A 21,677-nucleotide genomic window follows, 5' to 3' on the forward strand; every position below is an offset into this window, starting at 1 on the left:
GCCACATGGCGGCCGGAAGTGGGCACGGCCTCCACCATGGCGGCCGGAAGCGGTACGATCTCCATCATGGCGGCGGCCTTGGAGAGCGCCCTGCAGGCGGCCGGGCCCGGGCTCCGTCCTGAGGCAGAGGCGGTGGACGCCGTGCGGGCGGCCCTGGCTGCGGCGGGGGATCCAGCGGCACTCGGCGAGCGAGAGCGGGCGCGCCTCGGCGCCTTCTTGCGCAACCTGGCGGCGGGGCCGGAGGAGCCGGCCGGTCCGTGGCGGAGCCTTTTCCTGGAGGGCCCGCCCGATCTCGCCTTCAGCGCGCTGACCGACAGCCTGGCGGCCCCGCGGTCAGTGCCGCGCCTCGGGGATCGGGCAGGGGAGTGGGGGTTGAGTGGGGCTTCCCGTGGGGTCACGGAGCGGCCGTGCTGCTCGGCTCGGCGGCTCGGGGTCGCCTTTAGGGGATGGCAGAACCCAGGAGCGGTTGAGCTGGGAGGAACCTCGCAGCCCCACCCCTGTCCCGGGCTGCCTGCAGCCCACCCACGGCCGGGGTCGGGGCGCCTCGGGGCGGCGGTGCCCGCAGCGGGGTTGCGGCGGTAGCAGCACGGCAGCCTCGCGCGCAGCTCCTTGCGGCGGGGCGGGGCGGGCACTCAGCGCAGCTCTCCTCCTTCAGCTCCGACTGGCGGCTGGCGGCGGTGCCCGAGGTGTTGGAGCGGTTCCTGCGGCAGGGCCGCCTGTCCGCGCTCATCTGGGAGCAGTGCCAGCAGCATTCCCGACCCGGCTCGGCCGAACGGCAGGACGCGCTGCTGGGCAGGATCGTGTGTCTGCCCGACCTCGTCGGCAACAGCCTCCTGGGCCGGAGCCCCGCCGTGTTCTTCCCGCAGCATTACTTCCCTCTGCTGGGCGGCGCGGTTCTCCAGGTGCTGCACAACGTCTCCGCTTCGCTCAGAGGTGAGAATGCAGAACTGGTGCGTATAGGCGGCTCCTCTGGAGTGTTTTGTGCGTGGAGCCCTCGACTGGTGCTCGAGGTGTAAATAATGGGTGTTGTGGAGCCTTAAGTTCATCTTCTATTGTGAAGTACGTTGTGCTTTAAGAGGATAAGATACCAGGATTGAGACTGAGGCTGTTAAAAGTCCTGCTAAAAGCTGCAGCCCTGTGAACTATTAAATATCCTCATCCCTTGCCAGCTGTGAGCTAAATGAAGTATGTGGAAGACCAGTGCAGAACCAACCGCTAATGCACTCACCGTTGTGCTGAAGCAGCACTGAGCTATTCAGTGCTCTCACTCCACCTCTGCGTGGATAATGTTGGGTTGGTTTGTACCTGAAGGCAGATGGGGAGGGGGGGGGGTGGCTGAAGTCATGCCTCAAAAGAAAACTCATCTGCATTTTCAGACTTGTGGCCTGTAGGTATGTGTGTACCAGCTTTGTGTGATGCTGGTGATGATCTTGTTAAGCTTCTGTCTGTTTCATTCCAGGTGGCCTGGATTGCTCAGTCTCTTTCGTTTCACATATTCTGGGAAAGGTCTGTGTTCATGGGAGACAAAGTGAGTGTTCTACCTGACCTGGTAGCTTTGAGGTTTTATTTGTGGATCAGCACAGGCTGCTCTCTGCTTTCTGAGGCCGCTCAGCTACAGACCTGATAGATGGCGATGCTCTTCTATCATCTCATGCAAGTGTGATGTGCTCATACCTCGAAAATATGCGAGCTTTCTGCCCTTCCCCTCATCTTGCCATTTGGGGCATAACTATTAAGTGCTCTTCTAGTGCATCTAATCCAGTAACCTGAAAGTGTGTTGTAAATACCAGCAAAAATCACTCCCCATATGTAATAATCATCTCCTATGAGTAGCCTTCAGTCTCGCTTAGCTTAGGAGTTTAAAGTCACAGTAGTTGCTGACAGGGCTTCAGGGACAAGAAGGAGAGATTGCACATCTATTTACTGCAGTGAGGAATGCTTGCAAGTTTCTTAGGCTGCACGGTGTTCCCACCACAGAAAGAAAATAGAATTGCAGACTGTTCTGTTTCTCCGTCCATGAAGATCTTTATGCTTGCAGCTGACCTCAAGAAGCGTTGCAGTCCTTCTTCCCAGCTGATGTGTTTCTTTCTTTTCTCTTCTCCTTCAGAGGAAATTCTGAGTGTTTTGATGCCCCACCTCATGGATCTCACCAAGTCTGACTGCATCTGGCAAAGAATTTGCTGGCGGTTGGTTGAGTGTGTGCCAGACCGCTGGATGGAGGCAGTGGTCCTTGGTTTTGTTCAGAGAGCGCCGGGGTAAGAACTCTGTTTTCCAGCTTTTGCTCTGCTTCAGGGAGGAACTTTGCCACAGACACTTAGGACGGATGCTGGCACACACACACGTGAGCAGTCTGTTTCTTACAGTGCCATTTCCTGAGGGACCAAGGGACAAAATTGCTGGTTGTTCCCCCTCAGCTAGAACCTGTACTGCTCCCTACAGGCCTGAGCCATGGCATGCAGTGAAAAAAAACATTATTTGCAACCATTGAGTGACTTGTAACACTTAAAGGTGTTCACTTCAGTGCAAATAGCTGCTCAAAGAATCTCATGCAATGAGAGGCAGTGTGACAATCCCTCCATAGATCCCTAATGTTTTGCTGTTGTTTTGCTAGGGCAGATGTCTTGTCTAGATTGCTGGGGAATCTGGTTGTGAAAAATAAGAAAGCTCAGTTTGTCGTGACACAGAAGATGCTGCTGTTGCAGTATGGCTGCACGGTAAGGGCTCTGAGCTGAACAGCAGTGAAGCAATGCCTGTCTTTGCCATAGTGCCAATTTGTTGTTGTTGGGTTTGGTTTGATTTAGCTGAGCTCCAGGTCTAGACTGTGTCTGTTCTGTATTTGTCTGGTCTTGCTGGTACAAGTGCTGCATTCCTGTCCTGATTTGCCATATATTTCATCAGCAATTGCTTGTATTGCTTTTTTGTTCTTATTTTTTCCTTTTTTAATTAGTTTTTCTGTTTGAATGCTGTCAACCAGTCCTTCACATTGAAGTTTAACACACGTTCAGCATTGCTGGATGCTGACTTTATGCCCAGTTAAAGCAAGACCTGTGGTTTTCATTACAGACTGCAGTGCTGCAGAATCTTCTTGGCTATCTGTCCCTGGAGAGCCTTCGTCGTGCCTTACTGATCAAGGTAAGGTTAAGGCATGGCCTTGGTGAGGTGTCTGATCGGAAGGAATTCTACACTATGAATGTGTGTCCGTGTGGGGTGGGGTGTTGGAACTTCCCTAAGTCACTCTTGCTGCTGCTCGTGGCAGCAATGGCAGCCCTGGGATGCTGACTGGTGCAAAACCAACATGTTGTGCAAAACAAAAGACGTTCTGCACTGCTGATGCTTTTCATATTCACTTGGCAAATTGTCCTCCAGGTAGCAAAACTGCAAAGGTCTGGATTGTTACAGGTGCCCTTTGTCCTCCTCAGCTTCTCTCAGCTGACCTGGGTGACAGAAAGTGCTGGAGTTGGTTATGAGCCGTCTGTGTGCTGAATGCTTGATGCTTCAGAATCTCTTTTTCTCCCTTAACCTCAGTGTGGATACAGATCCTTTCTCTCTCCAATTTAGCAGTGTACCACCAGAACTTCCAGGAAGTTTGTATTTCTGGAAATCACCCCTGTTTTGGTATCATTTTGATGTGTTGGGGTTTTTTTGTTTGTTTGTTTTTTGCAGTGGTTACAAGCTCTAAAATCTAAGACCACTGGCAGCTGCTCTTTGAACATTGGACTGGAAACATTGTGTGATAGCAGATAATGTGCAGAACAATGTATTATTGTCAGAAAGCAGTATGATACTGTGTTTAAGAAAAATAAATGTGTTTATCATTTGAAAATCTTATATTTAACAAGATATTAAAGGAAGATGGTCTGGACTTCTCAGCTGGCCAAGCGCGAGACCGTTTTGGTCTCTGAAATACAAAGTTAGCACCATGGGTAGGGAGGCTGACTGCACTGAGAGGCATTAAGACCTGTGGGCCATCCTGAGGTGTCATGTGCTGTGTGACTGACACGTGGAAAAGATCTGTTCCAAGATAGTTTGGATGAACAAAGTTGTTTATACTCTGATTCAGGTGCTGCAAGAGCTGTTGGAGACCTGGGGCAGCAGCAGTGCAGTGAAACACTCTCCAGTGGAGCAGCAGCAGTATATTAGTAAGGCCATTCTTATCTGCCTTTCTCACCTGAAGGAACCCGAAATAGAGAGCTGCAGGCAAGGTGAGGTGGCAGAAGTGAGGCATGGATGTGTTTAACAGAAAGTCTGACCGGGAAGAGAGAATGATTTGTTTCGATGTGTAGGGGAACAAAACTGTCCTGTCTTCATCCTGTCAGGCCGGGTGTCCTGCTGGAATCCTTTTCCTTTAGCAGTGATACAAAGTGATTCCAAGCACGGAGCTTTAAAGTGTGAAGTTGGAGATCGGTATCTTTGAACTGAAGTTCTTAGCTGAATAGTGGCCCTAGGAACCCTTAAGTTTTGTCTCAGGAAAACTTGGATTGGTTCTGGAACTGGGTGGAGGAATCACATGCTTAAATTGTCTTGGTGCTGGAGCGTGAGTAACACTTCAGAAGAGATGGGAGGGAAGAGCACCACGAATCAGAAGCAGTTTGGCTAGGCTCTGTCCGTGTGCATTCCTGTGTTCTTCTGCTCCCTCAGTGTGCTCACTTGTTAGGTGAGTAGTGATAGTGTGTTACAGGCAAGGACTGTTTTGTAATTAGATAACATGTAGCAGAGTGGGGTTCTGGTCTGAAAATAAAACTTTCATTGCAAAAAAAAGTAATATCTGTCCAATTTTTAGAGTTGCTTCTTGTCTGGCTTTGTTTTTCACTTGTTGGAAGGTTGACTTGGACAACCTGTTCTGCCATTTCAGGCTGGAGTTCATTGTGCTTCACAAGACCTGCTACTGCCTCAAGTTTTACTGTGCTCAAGTTTTATAACCTGTTTTCTCTCTGGCAGCTGCTGAACACATAAGCTTTTCTGAGCTGACAATAGGTCTGCCAGATAAGGATGGCAGTCACAGTTCTCTCTGGGCTGAGAAATGCTGATGTTAGTTACCTGTGTCAGCTTGCCTAGGTGATGAGGGAATCTCCTCCCTCTGATTACTGCACTGGCCAGAATTTGCCATTTCCTCATGATGTGGATTTCACTTACCCAGTTTCAAAGCTCTAAACATGAGCTAAGGATTGAAATCCTTTCTGTTTTTTTATACCAGTGAAAAACTAAATATTCCAGATTCATAATATGTTTGTGATGTGTGCTTGTGTGCCCACAACAAAGCATGGCTTCAGTATGTTGGTGTTGAAAGGCAGTACTGCCATTGCAGGCAGAAGTCGTGGTTGCTTAGGCCCTTCTTGCCTTTCTGCCCTTCGCTGGATGACCTCTGAAGGCACACATTTGGCTCTGGCATTGTTTGCGTGCTGTCTGTGTTCTGCAGAACTTCTCACGAGCATGATGGAGGGCGTGAAGTGCCACCTGGACAGCAGCCTGCCTCAGATACGGCGCCTGGGGATGATAGTGGCCGAGAGCATCAGTTCAAAGATTAACACGGATGGGCCCGTCCTGCAGTTTCAGGTAAAGGTTATAGTGAAATTTCTCTCTGGTACGTGGGGCACAGAGGGAGTACAAGTTTAAAAGCAGGTGAGCCAGAGCGTTATCACAGAGTCATAGAATGGCCTGGGTTGCAAAGGCCCACAGTGCTCATCCAGTTCCAGCCCCTGCTGTGTGCAGGTCGCCAACCAGCAGCCCAGGCTGCCCAGAGCCACATCCAGCCTGGCCTTGAATGCCTGCAGGGCTGGGGCATCCACAGCCTCCTTGGGCAACCTGTGCCAGTGCCTCACCACCCTCTGGCTGAAAAACTTCCTCCTAAGATCCAACCTTCTAACACTTCTTATCTGGAAGTGAGGAGAGTCAGCGATGTTTTCCAAAAGAGAAGTTGCCCGATTACAAAAAGGAATTGCATAAAAACCAGGCGGATGGGTGAGGGTGGCCCCAGGGGCGTAATCTGATGGTTAAGCTTATGGTAAATTGTTAATAAGTAGTGGACCACTGGAAGATTGTCACATTGTGTGAGGAAACCCCAGTCTGACCTGTGGGAGCTGGGAGCGGTGAGTGTGTGTTCCCTGACATGCTGGGAACGCCTGCCCTGAGATTTTCAAGATTGACATGGGGATCTTTGTCATGTTATTGCCAGTATAATGTATAAGAATTATGTGATAAAATCCCATTTGTTCCATAAAAACCTGATTCATTCTCCTTGTTGCATTGCCACTTATGAAACGTTTTGAAGATTATAAATAACACTGAGACAAGGTCTGACCAAGCACTACCATGAAATACAGGGGGGAAGATTACGCATGGCACTGATCTCTGTGCAGCTTTAATGTTACTGCTGGTAGTGACTGAAACAAAAGGGATGGCTGTGTGTTCAGCTGAGGATGATTCAGTCCCCATTTGCACGCTGCAGAGGGGTGAGGTGTTGCATGCTGGGCATGTTTGTCATCTTAGAGAGCAGTAACAGTTATTCTGAATGTCTAGTATGAAGAAGATGATGAAGCAAGAGAGCTGAAGTCCCTTCTGGTACAAGCTGCACCACTCAGTGTCCTTCCAGGTCTTCCAGACAATAAGTAAGACATTGCTGCTCTTCATTTCCATGTAGCAGATACAAAAAACATGCTGAGTAACTGGAAAAGTTATGTTTGATTTGATTTTTTCCCTTGATAATCTTTGGGGACTGCATCTGGAAGAGATGTGTTGTTTGATTCTGAACTTTTTAATTCTCCTCATGCCTTTTTTGTCGATCGTTGTCCCTTCCAGACAAGCCCTCAATTTTTTAGTCATTCCTTGTATGTAATCAATTTTGAGCCCCTGGTCATTCTTTTTGCCTTTCTGTGTACCTTTTTTGAGTTGTACTTTAGAACCATATGTGGAATTCAGGATGTCTTTTATATTCTTACAAAGCATTGCAATGCACTGTTGTTATAATGCAATATGATTATCTTAAATTCACAACTCAAATGGTAGCATGTGTTAGAATTGCTTGTTTGACAGCTGATCATAGTGAAACCATGCTGCAGTTTCTAGGGATTTTATGTTCCCCTGAGTAGAGTTGAATGGGCCTCTCTGTCTGCATCTGAGAGATCTTCTGTGTCCAGACCATTCATCAGTAAGAAAAATAAGGGATATCTGTCAGTTGACCATTCCTGGTTCTGTGGTGCTCTTTGCTTTCATGGCATCTGCTGTAGCTCTTGAAGCACTTATTCTTAACAGCAGATAAATCAGTCACTTGATGTTATTAGCAAATGAAGCTGTCCAGCACTCCAGTGAATTACAGAAGATGTAAAGCTCCTGTTTTAGTGGTGTAGTCAGCACTGACAGCTGCTTAGGCAGCATTTGAGAAGTAGAGAGATTAAAGGACATACCAAAGTCCAAAGAAATACTTTACTGCACTTGTCTCCTTAGGAGAGGTTTAAGATCCTAGCTCTCCACTTGGTCAGTGTCACTGATGGTCTCCAGACCAGTGAGATCCACCTACCTACAGACGAGTCTTTCCTTAGCAATCCTAGGTACAACTTAGCAGAGGGAGAATGCAGCAAATGAGCTAACTCAAGTTCTGTTTTCTATTACTTTTCAGCTGTGAGATTCTGCTTCTCCCCTCACCGCGTTCTCTGTCTCAGGACTTTGTTCCTTGTGTGGGTGGGACAACACAGAAACAAGAATTTGCCATACTATTGAGGCAGTGGGGCTGTGATGGAGCTGGGAGCTTTTTGCTTGTGAATACAGACTGTTACCTTATTGGTTTTATTGTTTCTCATTGCTTTCAGCAGGAATGAGAATGCAGATGCTGCACTGCCACCAGTATTGGAAAGTAATGGGAAATCACCTACAGCAACGACTCATGTGATGCCAGATGAGGAGTCAGATGCTGAGCTTGACAGGTATGAGTCAAGAAACTGGTAGGAAATGGAAAAGAAATAGTAGGTTCTTAAAAGCAGCCTTGGAGAGGAGGGAGCAAATTTTGTTCTTTCTGACCAGAATGAGGGAGCAGACCTTGTTCAGCTGAATGGTGTTCTGCAGAATAAGACATCATGTAGAAAACTGTATGCAAGAACGTTTGTCATTAACTGGAGCAAAGCCACTGTCAGGCACAACCATTGTATTCATTGTTTGATTGACTTATGAGACATTTCTTGGATTTACTGATATATGTACTCATTAGTGGACCTGCTTATCCTGGCTTTTTACAAATAATATATAAAGAAATCTCAAGAATCAGCTTCATGCCTCTGGGTCTCCTGACCCCTGCCTACACTTGGCCAGGAGATCTGCTTACAGAGTCATTCTTACAACTTCCCAGGGAGCTCCTTTAGCCTGGGCTGCAGCCATGCTGCTCTGCATTGCAGTAGTAGTGGTGTAACAGTGGTGTTTGTGCTGCTTCTTTACTTCCTTGAGGTCAGCTGAGCAAAGAATAGCCTTCCCCTGTGGGCTAACTCCTGCCCTTGTTTTGTTTACAGTGATGATGACCTGACACCTTACGACATGTCAGAGGATAAAGAACTGAAGAAGACTAAGGCTCCAGTGTATATTCGAGACTGTATTGAAGGTGTGAGATGTTGGGATGAGTCTTCATCTTTTTCTGACTGTTTTGGGGAGAGCAGTCTCATTCGGTTGTTTTTATCGGAGCTAATGCAGAGAAGCTGTATTTTTTCAGTTATCTGGGCTCAAGTGCTGAACTGTCATTCATAAAGAGCTGCAGTCCAGCTCTTAATGCTGGTTGTGTGCTGGGTCAGCTGTGCCTTCTTATAAGAAGACAAACTGCTGGCAGAGGAAAATTAGGGCATGTACCTGAGCAGAACCGTTCTGTTAATATCTTGCCTGCCTTCTGTTTGCCTTCAGTCCTGACAGGTTCTGAAGATCTGGACAAGTGGGAAGAAGCTGTCAAGGCTCTTGAGAGCTTGGTTCGGAAGAATCCAGCGGCAGCAAGAGAGGTGAAGCAGTGTGAGCTAACAGTGAGCAGTGGGCTCTGGTGCTGGGCGATCCCTTTGGCCTTGTGAGGAGATCAGTCTTCCAGCAGAGCAACCCACTGAGCTAATGTCTGAATTTTGAGCTTGGGAAGGGAAATAGAAGGAAATAGTTGCTTTTGAGCTGAGGCTACAGAGCACAAAGAAGTAGGCAGGAGTGAAGGCAGCAGAGTGGCACTGAGCAGCTCCTGCACTGAAAAAGAAATGTGTTTGCAAGTAGACCTTGCCAGTCACTTGGGCAGCAGGGCAAGTTCCATGCTTTGTGCTGGGCAGAAAAAGCTTTGGAAAGCTTTTGGAAAGGCAACACGTAGAGCTGCCATGAATCCTACAGATAAAATAATTTTAATTTTGGATGTAATTGACATTGAATTGAAATTGAATAATTGTTATTTCCCAACAAAAATGAAATAAAATCAAATGGACTTCCTGTCTTTGCTCGTACAAATGTAGCTCCTTAACAAGGGAGCAGGTGGGTTGTGTTATCAAGATTAAAAGCCTGAGTGAAAGGAACTTAGGTCAAAGATGCTGCTGTGATGACTGCTCACAGCGACGTGGCAGGGAACACCTAAAGGTGGGATTTGATTCAGGAACTGCAGGGTCAGGTCTTCCTGTCTCACGATGTTAGCATTTGTCTAAAAAGCCAAAGTGAAAAATGAACGTGGATGGAGAAATCAGCTGAGGGTTTTGTTCTGTGTTTTGAGAAATCCATCTTGATGATGTTTATCTTAATGTGTTGTTTCTCCCTCGTGAGTAAAGGGCATGTTGTTACCTGTATTTGTCCCTCTGCTACAGCATTAGAAGTGGAAGGTGGATGGGACTCTGTAAAACCTGTGAGAAGCATAACATGCAGTGGCATGATTCCTGTTGTCTTATTTTGAGCAGGTTAGTGTGGAGCTGGCAAAAATACTGTTGCATCTGGAGGAGAAGACCTGCCTGGAAGGCTTTGCAGAGCTCCGTCAGAAGGCACAAGTAGCTGTTTTAACCACTGATCCAATACCTGTTAGTTCCTCTTACTGCTTCCTTTTTTCCAGTTGAGGCACTGGCAAAAATTTAAGGAGTTGAAGTCTCTTGCTAGTTTGGTAATGGCAGCTTCAGAGCGTGAAGAGCTGGTTCAAATCTGGCAGTGCCTTAGAGATGGGCTGGGCACGGAAGGATCTGGAATGGATAACAAATAACAGGAAAGCAGAAGCTTGTTCAAGAGCTGTAACAGGCTGAAGGACATGATTTTGTGTGTCTGGGTGTACCTGATGAGACAAGTCAGATAAGGATTCTTGCACTAAAGGAAGATGGCTTTATGTAGGAGCAAGCTGAGGCACACTGGCAGCCTGCTGTTTATAATCAGCTGCCATGACAGCTGTTTGAAAACCTCTGCATAGGGAGAGAGAAGAATAGCAAAGTCCTGTTAGTTGTTCACTTCCTCTGGGAGAATCTAGAATTGGAAGTATTTGATTTCCCCTGTTCATAGAGTGCTCTTCCCCAAGCTCAGAGTCTTGTTAGCTAGCAGGAAACTGAACATTGCCTCGAATGGAGAGTTTAGAATGTTTGGAATGAGTAGAAAGGCTGTTTACAGACTGGGCTCACTGCTCCTTGATTTTTCTGCACAGGTAGCACAGTACTTGACCTCCCAGTTCTACTCTCTGAACTACAGCCTTCGTCAGCGCATGGATATTCTCGATGTAAGCGCTCTTCTCTTCGCTTCCCACTTCTCTTATGTCTTTGTTGCACCAGTGCAGTGTCCCTAAGATGCAATGGGGACCTTTTTTCCTTGTAGGAGAGGTGAGGAGGAAGCAGAGGCATGAGAATCTCTTAGTTATATTTGAGCCTGCCATTCTTCTCTTGCTCTTAATTCTGTTGCATTTGAATTAAGCAGCAATTGTTGCCCACACAATGAAAAATGTGTGATGATCTTTTGCCATAAAGCAGCCATTTTCTCCTGATGTGTCATCATTCTGGGATCTCTTTGCTTTTTGCAAGCCAGCAGTCTGCCTGTGCCTCTTTCTGTGTCAGGGTTACAGAGTCTGAACAGGGGGCTGCTGTTCTGTTTCAGGGCAGTGACTGCTTGCACCATTACCTCAGAGTCCATTCACTGGGTTTCAATTGCTTGCCTTGCAGTTCTTAATTCTAAACTTGTGTCTTTCTGCCTTGCTGTTCCCGTTGGTTTGGGTGCATTCAACTTGTTTCCTCAGTACAGATTATCCCTATTTTAACACCATCCCCCCTTCTTTTTCATCTAGGTGCTGGTTTTAGCAGCTCAGGAACTGTCCTGTGCCAAAGGCCATGGGAAGACCAAAAATTCTGGTGCCCAAAACCCTCGTATCCAGCTCCTTCCTGAGAGTGGCAGCTCCAAGGACTGGAGAAGAATTGTTGATGAGAGAATCAAAAGCAAGACGAGGAGGTTTGCTAAGGTGAGGCCACGGCAGCAACAAATGTCAAATCCAGCAGAAACAAGGACAGGAGGGGTTGCTGTAGTTTTATCTGGAGAGAGCAAAATAGACGTGAAATTGAGCCCAATCCAGAGGCAGGACTGGATTACTTAAAATGTCAGTTTCACTTCAGTATTTTGTTAAATTTTTTTCAGTACCAAATCCTGTAGTCCTCTCCCAGGAGGAGAATGAAAGTAAATCTTGGTCTCCTTGTCTCGCATTGAAGGATAGCTCTGGCCGTTCTTTGCATGTTCTGACCTTGTCTGGCCACTGCAGGGAGCTGTGGCTGCACCTCAGAGAGCATCCTTCAGTGCAGCTGCATCTGCAGTGGACGGTCTCAGACTTCCTCTCTTTTTCAGGGAGATAAATTATTGCCAGTTTCCTAGGTCCTGTGACTCCCCAGTGGTTCATCCCAGAGGATTGCTTTCCAAAACTCTCTTCTTGTTTTTTATATGTAACCCAGCAGTACTGAGATATATTTTAGTGAAACATTTGGACGTGTGAGAGGTTCTGAAGTGGAGAGTGAGTTGACTGGCCTGGAAGCTAGCAGCCATAGGTGTTCAAGTAAGCAATAGCTGGCAGTGGGATGGCTGCAGTAGATGAATGTAGAACTATGGGTGCTGCATCTTGTGTCTAAGTTTATTTTTCCTTTGGACAGGGGCAGTCTCAAGTGGAACAGCCTTCGCATCCAAATGAGTTCAATTCTCTTGCTGGACACTTCTTTTTTCCGTTGATCCAAAACTTTGACAGGTGAGTGAACACCTTGGGATGTGAACTTGACAGCTTGAGAGTGAATCTCTTGCTTGTTCTGCTTGTCTCAGAGCAGCAGAATAGAGCCCAGAGGTTATGTGGGAGTCCTGTGACACCACACTGATGCCTGGCTCGTGGATAAAGCACACTGAGGAAGATTTTCTGCTCTCCACTTATCCAATGAAGTTTTCTTGGATGGAAATATGTGAGACCCTGCAGTAAGCGAATGCATTACTAAGCACAGCCTGTCAGCAGGTCCACAGGGTGATGATTTTCTCAGTATCCAACAGCACTTTGGCTGGTTCATACAAAGCCACAGAACTCAGGCTGCCCTCTTTAACAGAAATTAACTGCATCATGTTACAGGACATGGGTTATTGTCAATCACTCAAGTCTTTGTTTACCAAAGGAAGGGTCAGTAATTGATTCCACTGGAATCAAGATTCTTGTACTATCTGTCTTTATGGTTTGTTTCTAGGATGGCAGCGATGCTAGCTTTGGCATGCAGTTCTTTCTAACAAAGCTAGGCTGCTGGTCAAGCAAGTGATCCTCGCTGGAGAGGATGTTTCTGGTCTGAGAGCAAGCAGCTGTGGTCTGTATTGGAGTCTGTGAAGTGACTGCTGTTGTAGGAATTCAGATTTGTGCGTGTCCGTTTGCTCTTCACAACCACCCCAACCATTCCAGAGATCATCCCTGTCACTGGTTCAGAACTGTGTCTTGCACTTGCAGACCTTTGTCAACGTTTGATCTCCTGGGGGAAGATCACTTTGTCCTTGGAAGACTGGTCCACACTTTAGCAGTCCTGATGTACCTGGCTGTCAACACCATGGTAAGGAAGGCTGTGTGGAGTGAGTTCCAGCCTGGGAGCTCAGAGGTGCTGTCGGACACAGCAGTGGGCTCTGAGGCCTGCAGTGAGTTTGGGTCACGTGCTGAGGAGTCCTCAAAGGGCTGAGAAAAGATGATCAGAAAGGAGGTGTGGGATTCAGGCAGCCCTGCGCTTCCTTCTGCTGCTTCTGGTAGTTTTTCTTTCAATTTCTATGGGAAGTTGGGTACATCAGTTCTTCTGACTGCCTCAGTTTTCTCTTCTGTAAAATAATTGTTAACCCTGACATTCACAGCAGTGCGTATCAAGATCCAGTCCTTTGAAGTGATGTGAGTGTGAAGGTATTCAGTGTTTGTCATAATCCTGTTTTACAGGCAGTTACTGCAATGGGAAAGGCACTGCTGGAGTTTGTTTGGGCTCTGCGTTTCCACACTGACTCGTGAGTTATAGCTGTGTGCATTTGTTTCTAAAGATCCCCTGTGCTGGCCAGCCACAGCCTGTCCTTGTCCTTGTCCAGCACCTGGCTGGGAATGCCAGTGACTTCCCCAGTTCTTCTCAACGCTGACTTCTGGCCTTGTGCTCCTTTGAGCATTGCTAGAGTGTGTAATGAAATCATGGCTTTGATGTCAAACAAACAGGTATTAGCTGGCGTCTTCTAGTGTGGAGGTACAATCATTACCTATAAAAAACAGGGCACGTTCCTCCAACTATCCTTGTAATGTTTTCAACTAAATAAGCTCAGAGAACTTTAGATACAGCTCCAGCATTCAACTTGAAAGGAAATTAACACGTAGCTAAAATGCTGGAAACACACAAGTTCTGTTTTCACCTCAGACTTTTCCAGGTCTCTGTGTTCTGCTATGCACACTGAGCCCATGTGTGGGAGAGGCTCTGTATGTGAGTGGCATGCCAGCTGATACATAATTACACTCCTAATTAGTAGGAAGGTGGCAATGGTTATCATAAGAGGTCTGGATGAGGAGCTATGAGATACGGTTTAGTGGCCTGTGGTAGCAGTGGTAGTGGGAGGATGGTTGGAATAGATGATCTTGTAGGTCCTTTCCAACCTTGTGATTCTATGATTCTATAATCACAAATAGTGGAAACTGGAGAAGCGTTAAGGTGAGCCATAAGAAGCAACTCAAGGTAGAGCAGGAAGCTGCAGGTTCTGACTGGTTTGCCTCTCTCCAACAGGTACGTGCGCCAGGGGCTGCTGTCCTGTGTCTCCTCCATACTCCTCAGTGTCCCTGCAGAGCATCTTCTGCAAGATGTGACAGAGGAACTTGTGGAGGCTCAGTCCTGGCTGGAAGGTGAGATGTGATGGGGAATGTCGGTGTTTTTCTGGTTTGCATCTCTTTAAGAGTGTGGCTGCAGCAGTAGTGTGCTTGTGTCGTGCACCACACTGGTGTGACAAACATCCCCACTGCTCGCCTTGAAGTCTGGGGCAGGTGGCAGAGCACACCGTGTGCTGTAGAGACATATTGTAGAGGTCTCTAAAGCACAAGCTGAGAGGTGTGTGAGGCATCTCAAAGTGCAGCTGTCCTCACGCTTTAGAACAGTTGCCAAACAAATATCCTAGAATATGCTGTGCACCCCCTTCTCTGCCTAAGCCTCCAAGCACTCCTCTCATGAAGCTGCAGAACGCTGTTGCGTTGCACCTTGCATCCAGGCAGTGACGTACAAGGCTTATGTGGCTATGTTATGCTGTGTGCACGTTCTATAGGAGGAGGAAGAGCCCCATCTCCTGACATCCTATTGCTGAAGGAAATAACAGCCTGTGAAAGAGAGCAGCTTGTGCTGAACAATGTGTGCAAACTCCAATTTTTATGAGTAGTGCACAGCTAGAACTGCACAAGGGCATGGTTGCGTACTGCAGCATGCTGCAAGCACAAGAGGAAATGATGCTGTGTGGTCTGTGCTCCTGGAGCCTGCACTGTTCTGTGTGGCCCTTGTGTGACTCCCTGGGTTGGTTTCCTTCACCATTGCCCCTCTTGGTGAGCTGGCTTCCCCCAGGGAGCAGGCAGGAAGCAGCACTGACACAGGCGGCCTCTGATCCTCACAGGTTGCAGAGCTCTGTGGCCTTTAACAGAAAGAGAGCTGCCTTGTGGGGCCAAAAGCTTTACTTTCCCCATGACATGGTGTGCTCTGAAGAATCTGCTCGTCTCAGCTGTTAACCACTGCTATCACCAAGTAAAGCCTTTCCAGGGATGCTGTGGCCCTCTTTTCAGAATGAGGGGTGTGCGTAGTCTGGTTTTAATGAGTTGGAAGGAGGAGAACAGGGTTAGCAGCATTTTTCTGTGCCTGTAGGAAGTGTAACAGGCTTTTCTTGTGGTGCTGTTGCCTGGAAATTGTGCGATAGCTCCTGGTGGGAACATGTAAGCTCCCATGATGTATTTAGAAACCTTTAAGAACACAACTCTGCTCCACGTGTAGCCAGGTGTCGTTTAAGTGCCACTTAAAACTTGTGTCCTTATGGAGCTTCTTCCTGAAACACAAGTTCTTGGGCTGTGGCTTTGCTCTGGAGGTCCCTTCCAACCCCTACAATTCTGTGATTCTGCGATTCTGTGATTGTTGGTAAAAGGTCTCTCCCTGGGAGGTTCTGGGCTCCTCCTTGCTGCTCCTGCAGATGAGGTCAGGCATTAGAGACCTGCCTTTGTGACAGTCAGGTCTGAGGGGAATACCTGAGCGTTTCTAGGAAACTACTCCTTCAAAGGCAGCTGCTGAGGAATTGAGGGAATTCCCCCCCCCCTCCCAGCCTTGCGAGTGCTGTGGAGCTGTCATGGGTAAATTTATTCGATGAAATGAGCTGGGTGTATCTTAGTACCCCCTAAGTGGCAGCAATTCAAGGTCTGTGCTCATGCAATTAGAAGCAGTGCCAGTGTCAGTCTCTTAGCTTGTGAGCTTGCAGTAAGCTGTCTTGTAGCCTTCCCGTTTTCTCCTTCTGTAGAGGGAGGGTGGAAACACTGCAGTGAAGCTCTCCGTGAGGTTATAAATAGTTCTGCTCAATCTGAATGAGTCATGTGTTTGGGCTGACAGTGCTGGGCTCTGAGCACTCTGCTTGTGCGTACAGGATATCCTTGCACAGGCTCTCTGCTCTTCCAGGCTCCCCCTGCTCAGACATCCTGCGTGCATCCTGGTTTGTGCTTTGCAGGCTCGGTAAGGGCCCCTGAAATAACAGCTGCTTGAAGCAGCTTCGTCCCCTCCCTTTCATTCTCCATAAAACATAAAAAATGTACTAGTTTAGCAGAAGACCAGCAGAAGGAAAATTGTGTTAAAGAAGCAGGCATGGAAGTTCCTTTCCCCTAGTTCAAGAGTGCTGTGACTACATTTCAGGAGGAAGCACTGAGCAGTGGTGTAGAATTGCAGAATGGAGACTTTAGGCTTCTGAATCAGTGTATTTTTAACTGCAGACTGTATTCATGCTAGTGGATGGGCTACAGAATGGTTCCGGATAGCTCAAGGGGAGAAGTGTGAATTCTGGCATGGCAGATGTTTTGCTGTTGCCTTTAGGGCCGTGATGGTCAGTGTAACATTACAGACAGGCTGGGTGAAGAGCAGTGTGTTTTACTCCATTTTCCAACTTAGCCTCGGCATGTTCTTTTACAGATGTGGTAGAGAAAGATCCGGATGGGGACTGCAGGAGGTTGGCCTTGCAGAACTTGCTACTAATGGAGAACCTGAAGAAGAAACTGGAAACTGCCCCGTCCTAGCTGAAGGGTAAAAGAAATGACCTTAACCTCATCCTCTTGCCAGCTGGACTTGTGTAGGCACTGCTGGGGCCTCTTCAGCAGTCACCTGGCTGGAGAAGAGGAAGAAGGGGGAAGGGCGCAGTGCTGTAAGCCAGCAAACCTGACTTGACATCTGGACTTTGTAGTGGAGGCCAACTTAGTGAGCTATTGCTATCCGGTACGGGGTGTACAGATGCAGGAAGGCAGGCGAGCGCTGCCATCCTCCCCTCGCCCCCAGCCCCCACCCCAGCTATTTATAACCTTGGCAGGTTTGAATGCTCTGCTAAAAATACAGGGAAGATCTCATAGCAGACTTCTTGTCAGAAAAACAGGAGGGCTGGAAGCAGCCACTTACCTCGCAGGGCTGTCTGTGACATCCCCTGACAAAGGCTCCCATCCTCTGGCAGCATTGGAGGGCTGCTGCTTCAAGGGGGAGGTGGTGTAGGGGATGACCCTGAGAGATGGAAGCACTGAATAGCTGCAGCAAAGTTCTGAAATGAATTGCCAGGGCTTAAAGGTTTGAGTTAGAGCTGCACTGGGGTGAGTAAGGAACAAAGTAATTATTTCTGTATAATACGCAGACAGACAGGAGATTCTTCTGAAGTAACTGAGGACCAGATTCTGATCTTAAAATGTTCCTTCACCTTTCTTCCCTGAGCGCATACAATTCAAGGCTTTCCTGGTCACACCAAAATTTGGCACAAAGTCATCAAAAAAAAATCACTGCAAGCAGAAGGGCTCATTAATCTGACAGTTCTGTGCGTGACGCTTTCATGGGGCACCGTAAGACACTGAAAGCTCAGTGAGCCCTTGGTTATTGATGTTGGCTTTATGTTCCATGCATGGCTGTGGTCCCGTTTGTGCCAGAAAGAAACTTCCATTCTAAAATCTGACATGCACAGAGCAGTGAGAGGCTTTGCTGGCTGCAGGTGACCCTGCTTGGAGACAGTGGGGTGTGGGACCAGATGACGTCTAAGGCTCCCTTACAAACTCAACCACTCTACAATTCAGAGGCTTCAAGTCCAGCTTTCTTGTAAACCACAGCTCCAGCCTGGATGAGCCTATAATATTGAAATAAAGCTTTGAGGTGAGGAGAGCATGCAGTAGAAGGGCAGTGGTTTGACTTCTGCCCAAGCTCCTGGCCACGTGGAACTGAGATTGTTTTCTGAAGTTTGCTAAGGAAAGAGAAGTATGTTGGCACCTGTACCTGAGAATTTGGCCAGCTCACAATTTTTCACCTTACTTCCTCCTCAAACAAGGCCTGAGCTTGCAATGTGCAGCTCTCTTTTTAAACTTTTCTTTATTAAAATACAAAAACTAGATTCATACCAGGCTAGGTACAGTCTGCTTTTTGTATGTAGTGTTTAAAATAATCCATCACTGTTGATTATAGAGTCAAGCAGAAAAAAAATAAATTTCTTGGTAATAATCAAAAGAGTCTGCTGCAGCAGTTTGCTGACTGATCTGTGACCCCTAAAGACTACAGAATAAACGATGTAGTGCTCAGCCTTGGTGCTGCTAACTGTGAGGTGTCAGGGCCCTTCCACTTCATCAGCCACTTCTTCTTCCACGTCCTTGTTCTCCGTGCTGCTGTGCTGACTCTGCTCTGGAAGCAAGGCTTGGCTGATGGGAATTCCTGCTCCTTGGTGAACCGCCTCAATCGTCTGCTGCTTGACATAGTAAGCCAGGTTTGTGCATGGAATTCTTTTCCGCATCTGTTCCAGGTACTGGTAAGCCTAGAGGAAAGCACAGAAATCACTGTTAGAGGGAGGAGGGTGTGCTGCTTCTACAGCTCCCAGCAAAAAGGTGAAAAGCATCCATCCTCAGAGCCTGGCTGAGGAGCTCTTCAGTTGACAAAGTGTGCTGGTGTACATAAAGTTTGGGCTCTTCAGCGTGTGAGAGCTGAAAATTAACTTACCACATGGAATTCCTCCACTTGTAAATAATGTTCAACCAGAAATCCCAGGACATCGCCCTGCCGGATGGTGTCGTCAAGATCTTGTTCAGCCAGGAGAAGTTCGCACTGTCTGACGGCTTCTCTGGGATCCTCGGAGTAAACCCTAGCAAAAGAGCAAACAGAAAAATCGTGTGGGGGAGGACTTTCAGCTTGCCACGTGAAGCACGGGAAAGATTTTTGTACTGTGCATTTGATAATCATCCAACCAAAGATGGCTGTGGTTCTCCAGGTCAACAGTTACTCATATTTCTGGTTATACTTTGGTCTCGAATGCCAACATAGCTTTTAAAATCACCTCTGGTTCCCTGCTACAACTACTTATAGAAGTGTGTCTTCTGCAAATGATTTATTGAATTGTGAGTGTTTTCCTCTTGCATGATACTTTTGTCATTAGTCTGTATGCTCCAAACACAGCAACTCACCTCCGAGCGTGGATGAATCGCTTTATGAGAGCCATCTTGCTTTGCAAATGTGCTAGCTTGCTTTCCTGTTCCAGAGGGCTTTTGGTCTTTGCTTTTGAAAGACATTTATATGCTTCTGTCAGTGCTCCCTGTGCTTTCTCATAGTTCTGATACTCATCAATTTCCACCTGCAGGAAGGGAGATTCAGATGAGGCTCTTACTGCACAGCTAACAACCTAAACACCTTGAAGAATGACAGAAGCTGGGTGTACCTGAGCACACACATCGTAAAATCCTGCCAACAGATCCAGGGCCCTCCCTTTGGTGTAGAAGCTGATGATGTTCTTCATAATCTCTGGGTCCTTACGCCAATCCAGTGACTGCAAATAGTTGGCTGCCATGATGTAAATCTCTCTCTGTCTAGAGACTCCCGCAAAGAAGACAATTTTCTCTGTGTCTCCAGATCTCAGCAGTGCCTTCATAGCCTAACAATGGATGGGGGTGGGAGGGCAGAGAGAGCAAATAGAATACAAAAATCAAATACAAAAATCAAACAATGCTAAAATGATTGGGAAGCCTCCTCTGGACAGCCTACTGACTGTTCCAAGACCTACCTCTCAAATCACTCTTGTAAAACTGTATAAAGGTGAGAGGCTCAGCCTCCTCAGCTGTTTTTTCTACCTGTCTCAACTGACCTTTAACTTATTTCCAGCTTGCGTGTACTTCTTGGTTGCCATGTGGTAATTGCCTTGTCTCATGCAGCAGTCTGCAATTTGCTCCAAGAGTTCTCTGCGGGACTCCTCAGAGAGGTCCTTGGAGTCCTTAGAGACCGTCATCCGCTCAGCCATCTCCTCTGTGATGGTCAGGTTCTGCTTCAGACACAGCTGCAGAGCTTCGTGGTACTAATGGAAATGAGAAAGCAGTGAGCTGCTGCAAGCACTGCAGTGTGATTTCACACTGTCTGTGGTGTCACTTTTAGAAATCAGCTGTATGAAGGCACAAATGCAAGCAGATGATTCTCTAATTAGAACACTTGTGCAAAGTGTCCTAACAGCAACTCAGATTCAAGCATACACTCTCATTTTTTCTGTAAGAACATGATTTCTCATCTCTTTTCTCAGAGGACATCATTAAGTGGCAGAAAGATTTATCTATTTTTTCTTTGAGTGTGATGCTACCAGAGACATCTGAGTCAGATTTGTTTGGTGTGGTTGATTACGTGGAGGTTTTTCAGCAAATACAAATAAAAGGATACAGGTACTTTGAAGTATTTCATCAAATGTTTTCTTACTTCAAATACAGAAACAAAGGAATAGGATACACCACAGCTATTTCCTTTTAAGCCAGAAAAGAGCTACTATGCCCTTGCTAACTATGGGAGAAAGTGAGTCACAGCAAATTGATAATTGGGACTCAGAATTTTGGTAAGGCTGAGCTGCCAGCACAAGAAGGAGGGCGATGACTTCAGGTGAGAAATGAAGCACTGTAACTACATTTGGTGGGACAGAAACCACTGCTTTTTATTTATTTGTTTATTTTTGACTGGTAATAATATAATTCCTCCATCTCCAAATATATTTAGACAGTAGGATTTCTTTTTTCTCCAAGAATGCAAAGTCTGTGCAGGTGCCAGAAATAAGACAGAGCCAGGGATCCATTTCTGGACCTGAGGCAGTGGGCTGCCACCCTGTGAGTCAGCAGTCTGAAAAGAAACCTTAAAGCTTACAAATGTTTTTGTGTAGGAGCTTATGAACAAAGAGAGATGTGAGTGTATGCATGTGCACACCTCTTGTGCTCCTCTCCATCAGTGCACAGAGGGAGCAGGAAGGCAGAGCTTACCTTTTTGGCTGTGAGCAGCAATTCCACTGCCTTCTCATACTGAGCATGTTCAATAAAAAAATCAGAACAGCGAGCCAGCAGAGCTGGGTCTGACTTCTCATCGAGGTCTTCAGCAATTAGCTGTAAGGCTCCAAACTGCTGCGTGGCAAAGGCTAGCTCCAGTGCTTTGGAGAAATGTCCTGCCTGTAAAATTAAGGACGAGACTTTAGGGACTAGAATAAGCATTGCAGAATTAATTTACCAGATACCCTAGTGTGGATTAACAGAATATTAGTGTGAAGAAATGGCTGATAATTGTACATAATCAAATCACGCAGCGTCAGTTTAATGTCTGGTATTCTTACTAAGGAGTCATTTACCTTGTGGTACAACATCACAGCTCTGTCCATTTGCTCCCCCTTCTCCTCATAATAGCAGGCTGCCTCTATCATGTCTTCTGGAGAGCTCAGGAGAGCCAGGTTCATCAGCTGATCATCTAAATTGTTCTCCTGGTCAAAAACAAAGATTTGAGTCTCAGTAAGCAGCAAACTGACTTCACGAGCCTGCCTCCTTTCAAGCTTCCAGCTTTGTGCTGTCACATAGCAGCCCATCAACCACCTTCTATGGAAAACCCATACCAACTCCAATGGTTTTGAGCTGCAACAATCATAGCTTGTTTTAGACAGTTTTCTGTTGACATGTAGAACAAGAAAACACTCAGTCCCACACAACCCTTGTAATGATGTCCCTGTAGAAGATGCAGGCAGAAATGGGGACC

At 47.0% G+C, this 21,677-nt stretch overlaps 2 protein-coding genes across 7 annotated transcripts in view; one reads left to right on the forward strand and one right to left on the reverse strand.

Annotated features, from left to right (window-relative positions):
- The first annotated feature begins 66 nt into the window (after positions 1–66).
- Positions 67–20,348, forward strand: TELO2 (telomere maintenance 2). 5 transcript variants are annotated; one of them, XR_006177632.1, is made up of 21 exons: positions 67–332; positions 656–933; positions 1,460–1,528; positions 2,108–2,255; positions 2,612–2,714; positions 3,064–3,132; positions 4,061–4,202; positions 5,417–5,553; positions 6,517–6,605; positions 7,803–7,916; positions 8,493–8,581; positions 8,875–8,966; positions 9,882–9,998; positions 10,604–10,675; positions 11,234–11,404; positions 12,081–12,172; positions 12,902–13,001; positions 13,370–13,434; positions 14,190–14,305; positions 16,602–19,036; positions 19,276–20,348. XR_006177632.1 is itself a non-coding variant. In XM_042864360.1 (21 exons), the coding sequence occupies exons 1-20, from the start codon at positions 67–69 to the stop codon at positions 16,703–16,705; spliced, it is 2,433 nt and encodes an 810-aa protein (XP_042720294.1). In that variant the 3' UTR covers positions 16,706–16,712; positions 18,448–20,348. The 5 variants fall into 5 exon arrangements, 3 of the variants coding, with proteins under 3 accessions (XP_042720294.1, XP_042720296.1, XP_042720293.1); XR_006177633.1 differs by having other exon boundaries at positions 16,602–18,909; XM_042864360.1 differs by having other exon boundaries at positions 16,602–16,712; positions 18,448–20,348.
- Positions 18,007–21,677, reverse strand: part of IFT140 (intraflagellar transport 140) — a 78,656-nt gene continuing 74,985 nt past the window's right edge. For both annotated transcript variants that reach the window (XM_042864357.1, XM_042864358.1), the window contains exons 24-30: positions 21,280–21,408; positions 20,921–21,103; positions 19,777–19,983; positions 19,354–19,566; positions 19,103–19,269; positions 18,642–18,783; positions 18,007–18,459 (exon numbers count right to left, since the gene is read on the reverse strand). In XM_042864357.1, the coding sequence (XP_042720291.1) occupies positions 18,256–18,459; positions 18,642–18,783; positions 19,103–19,269; positions 19,354–19,566; positions 19,777–19,983; positions 20,921–21,103; positions 21,280–21,408 (1,245 nt within the window). In that variant the 3' untranslated portion in view covers positions 18,007–18,255. The remainder of the gene's footprint in view (positions 18,460–18,641; positions 18,784–19,102; positions 19,270–19,353; positions 19,567–19,776; positions 19,984–20,920; positions 21,104–21,279; positions 21,409–21,677) is intronic.

This window comes from Lagopus leucura, unplaced genomic scaffold (assembly GCF_019238085.1).
Source record: "Lagopus leucura isolate 7727_CA_CO unplaced genomic scaffold, USGS_WTPT01 Super-Scaffold_760, whole genome shotgun sequence".
Taxonomy (NCBI): Eukaryota; Metazoa; Chordata; class Aves; order Galliformes; family Phasianidae; genus Lagopus; species Lagopus leucura.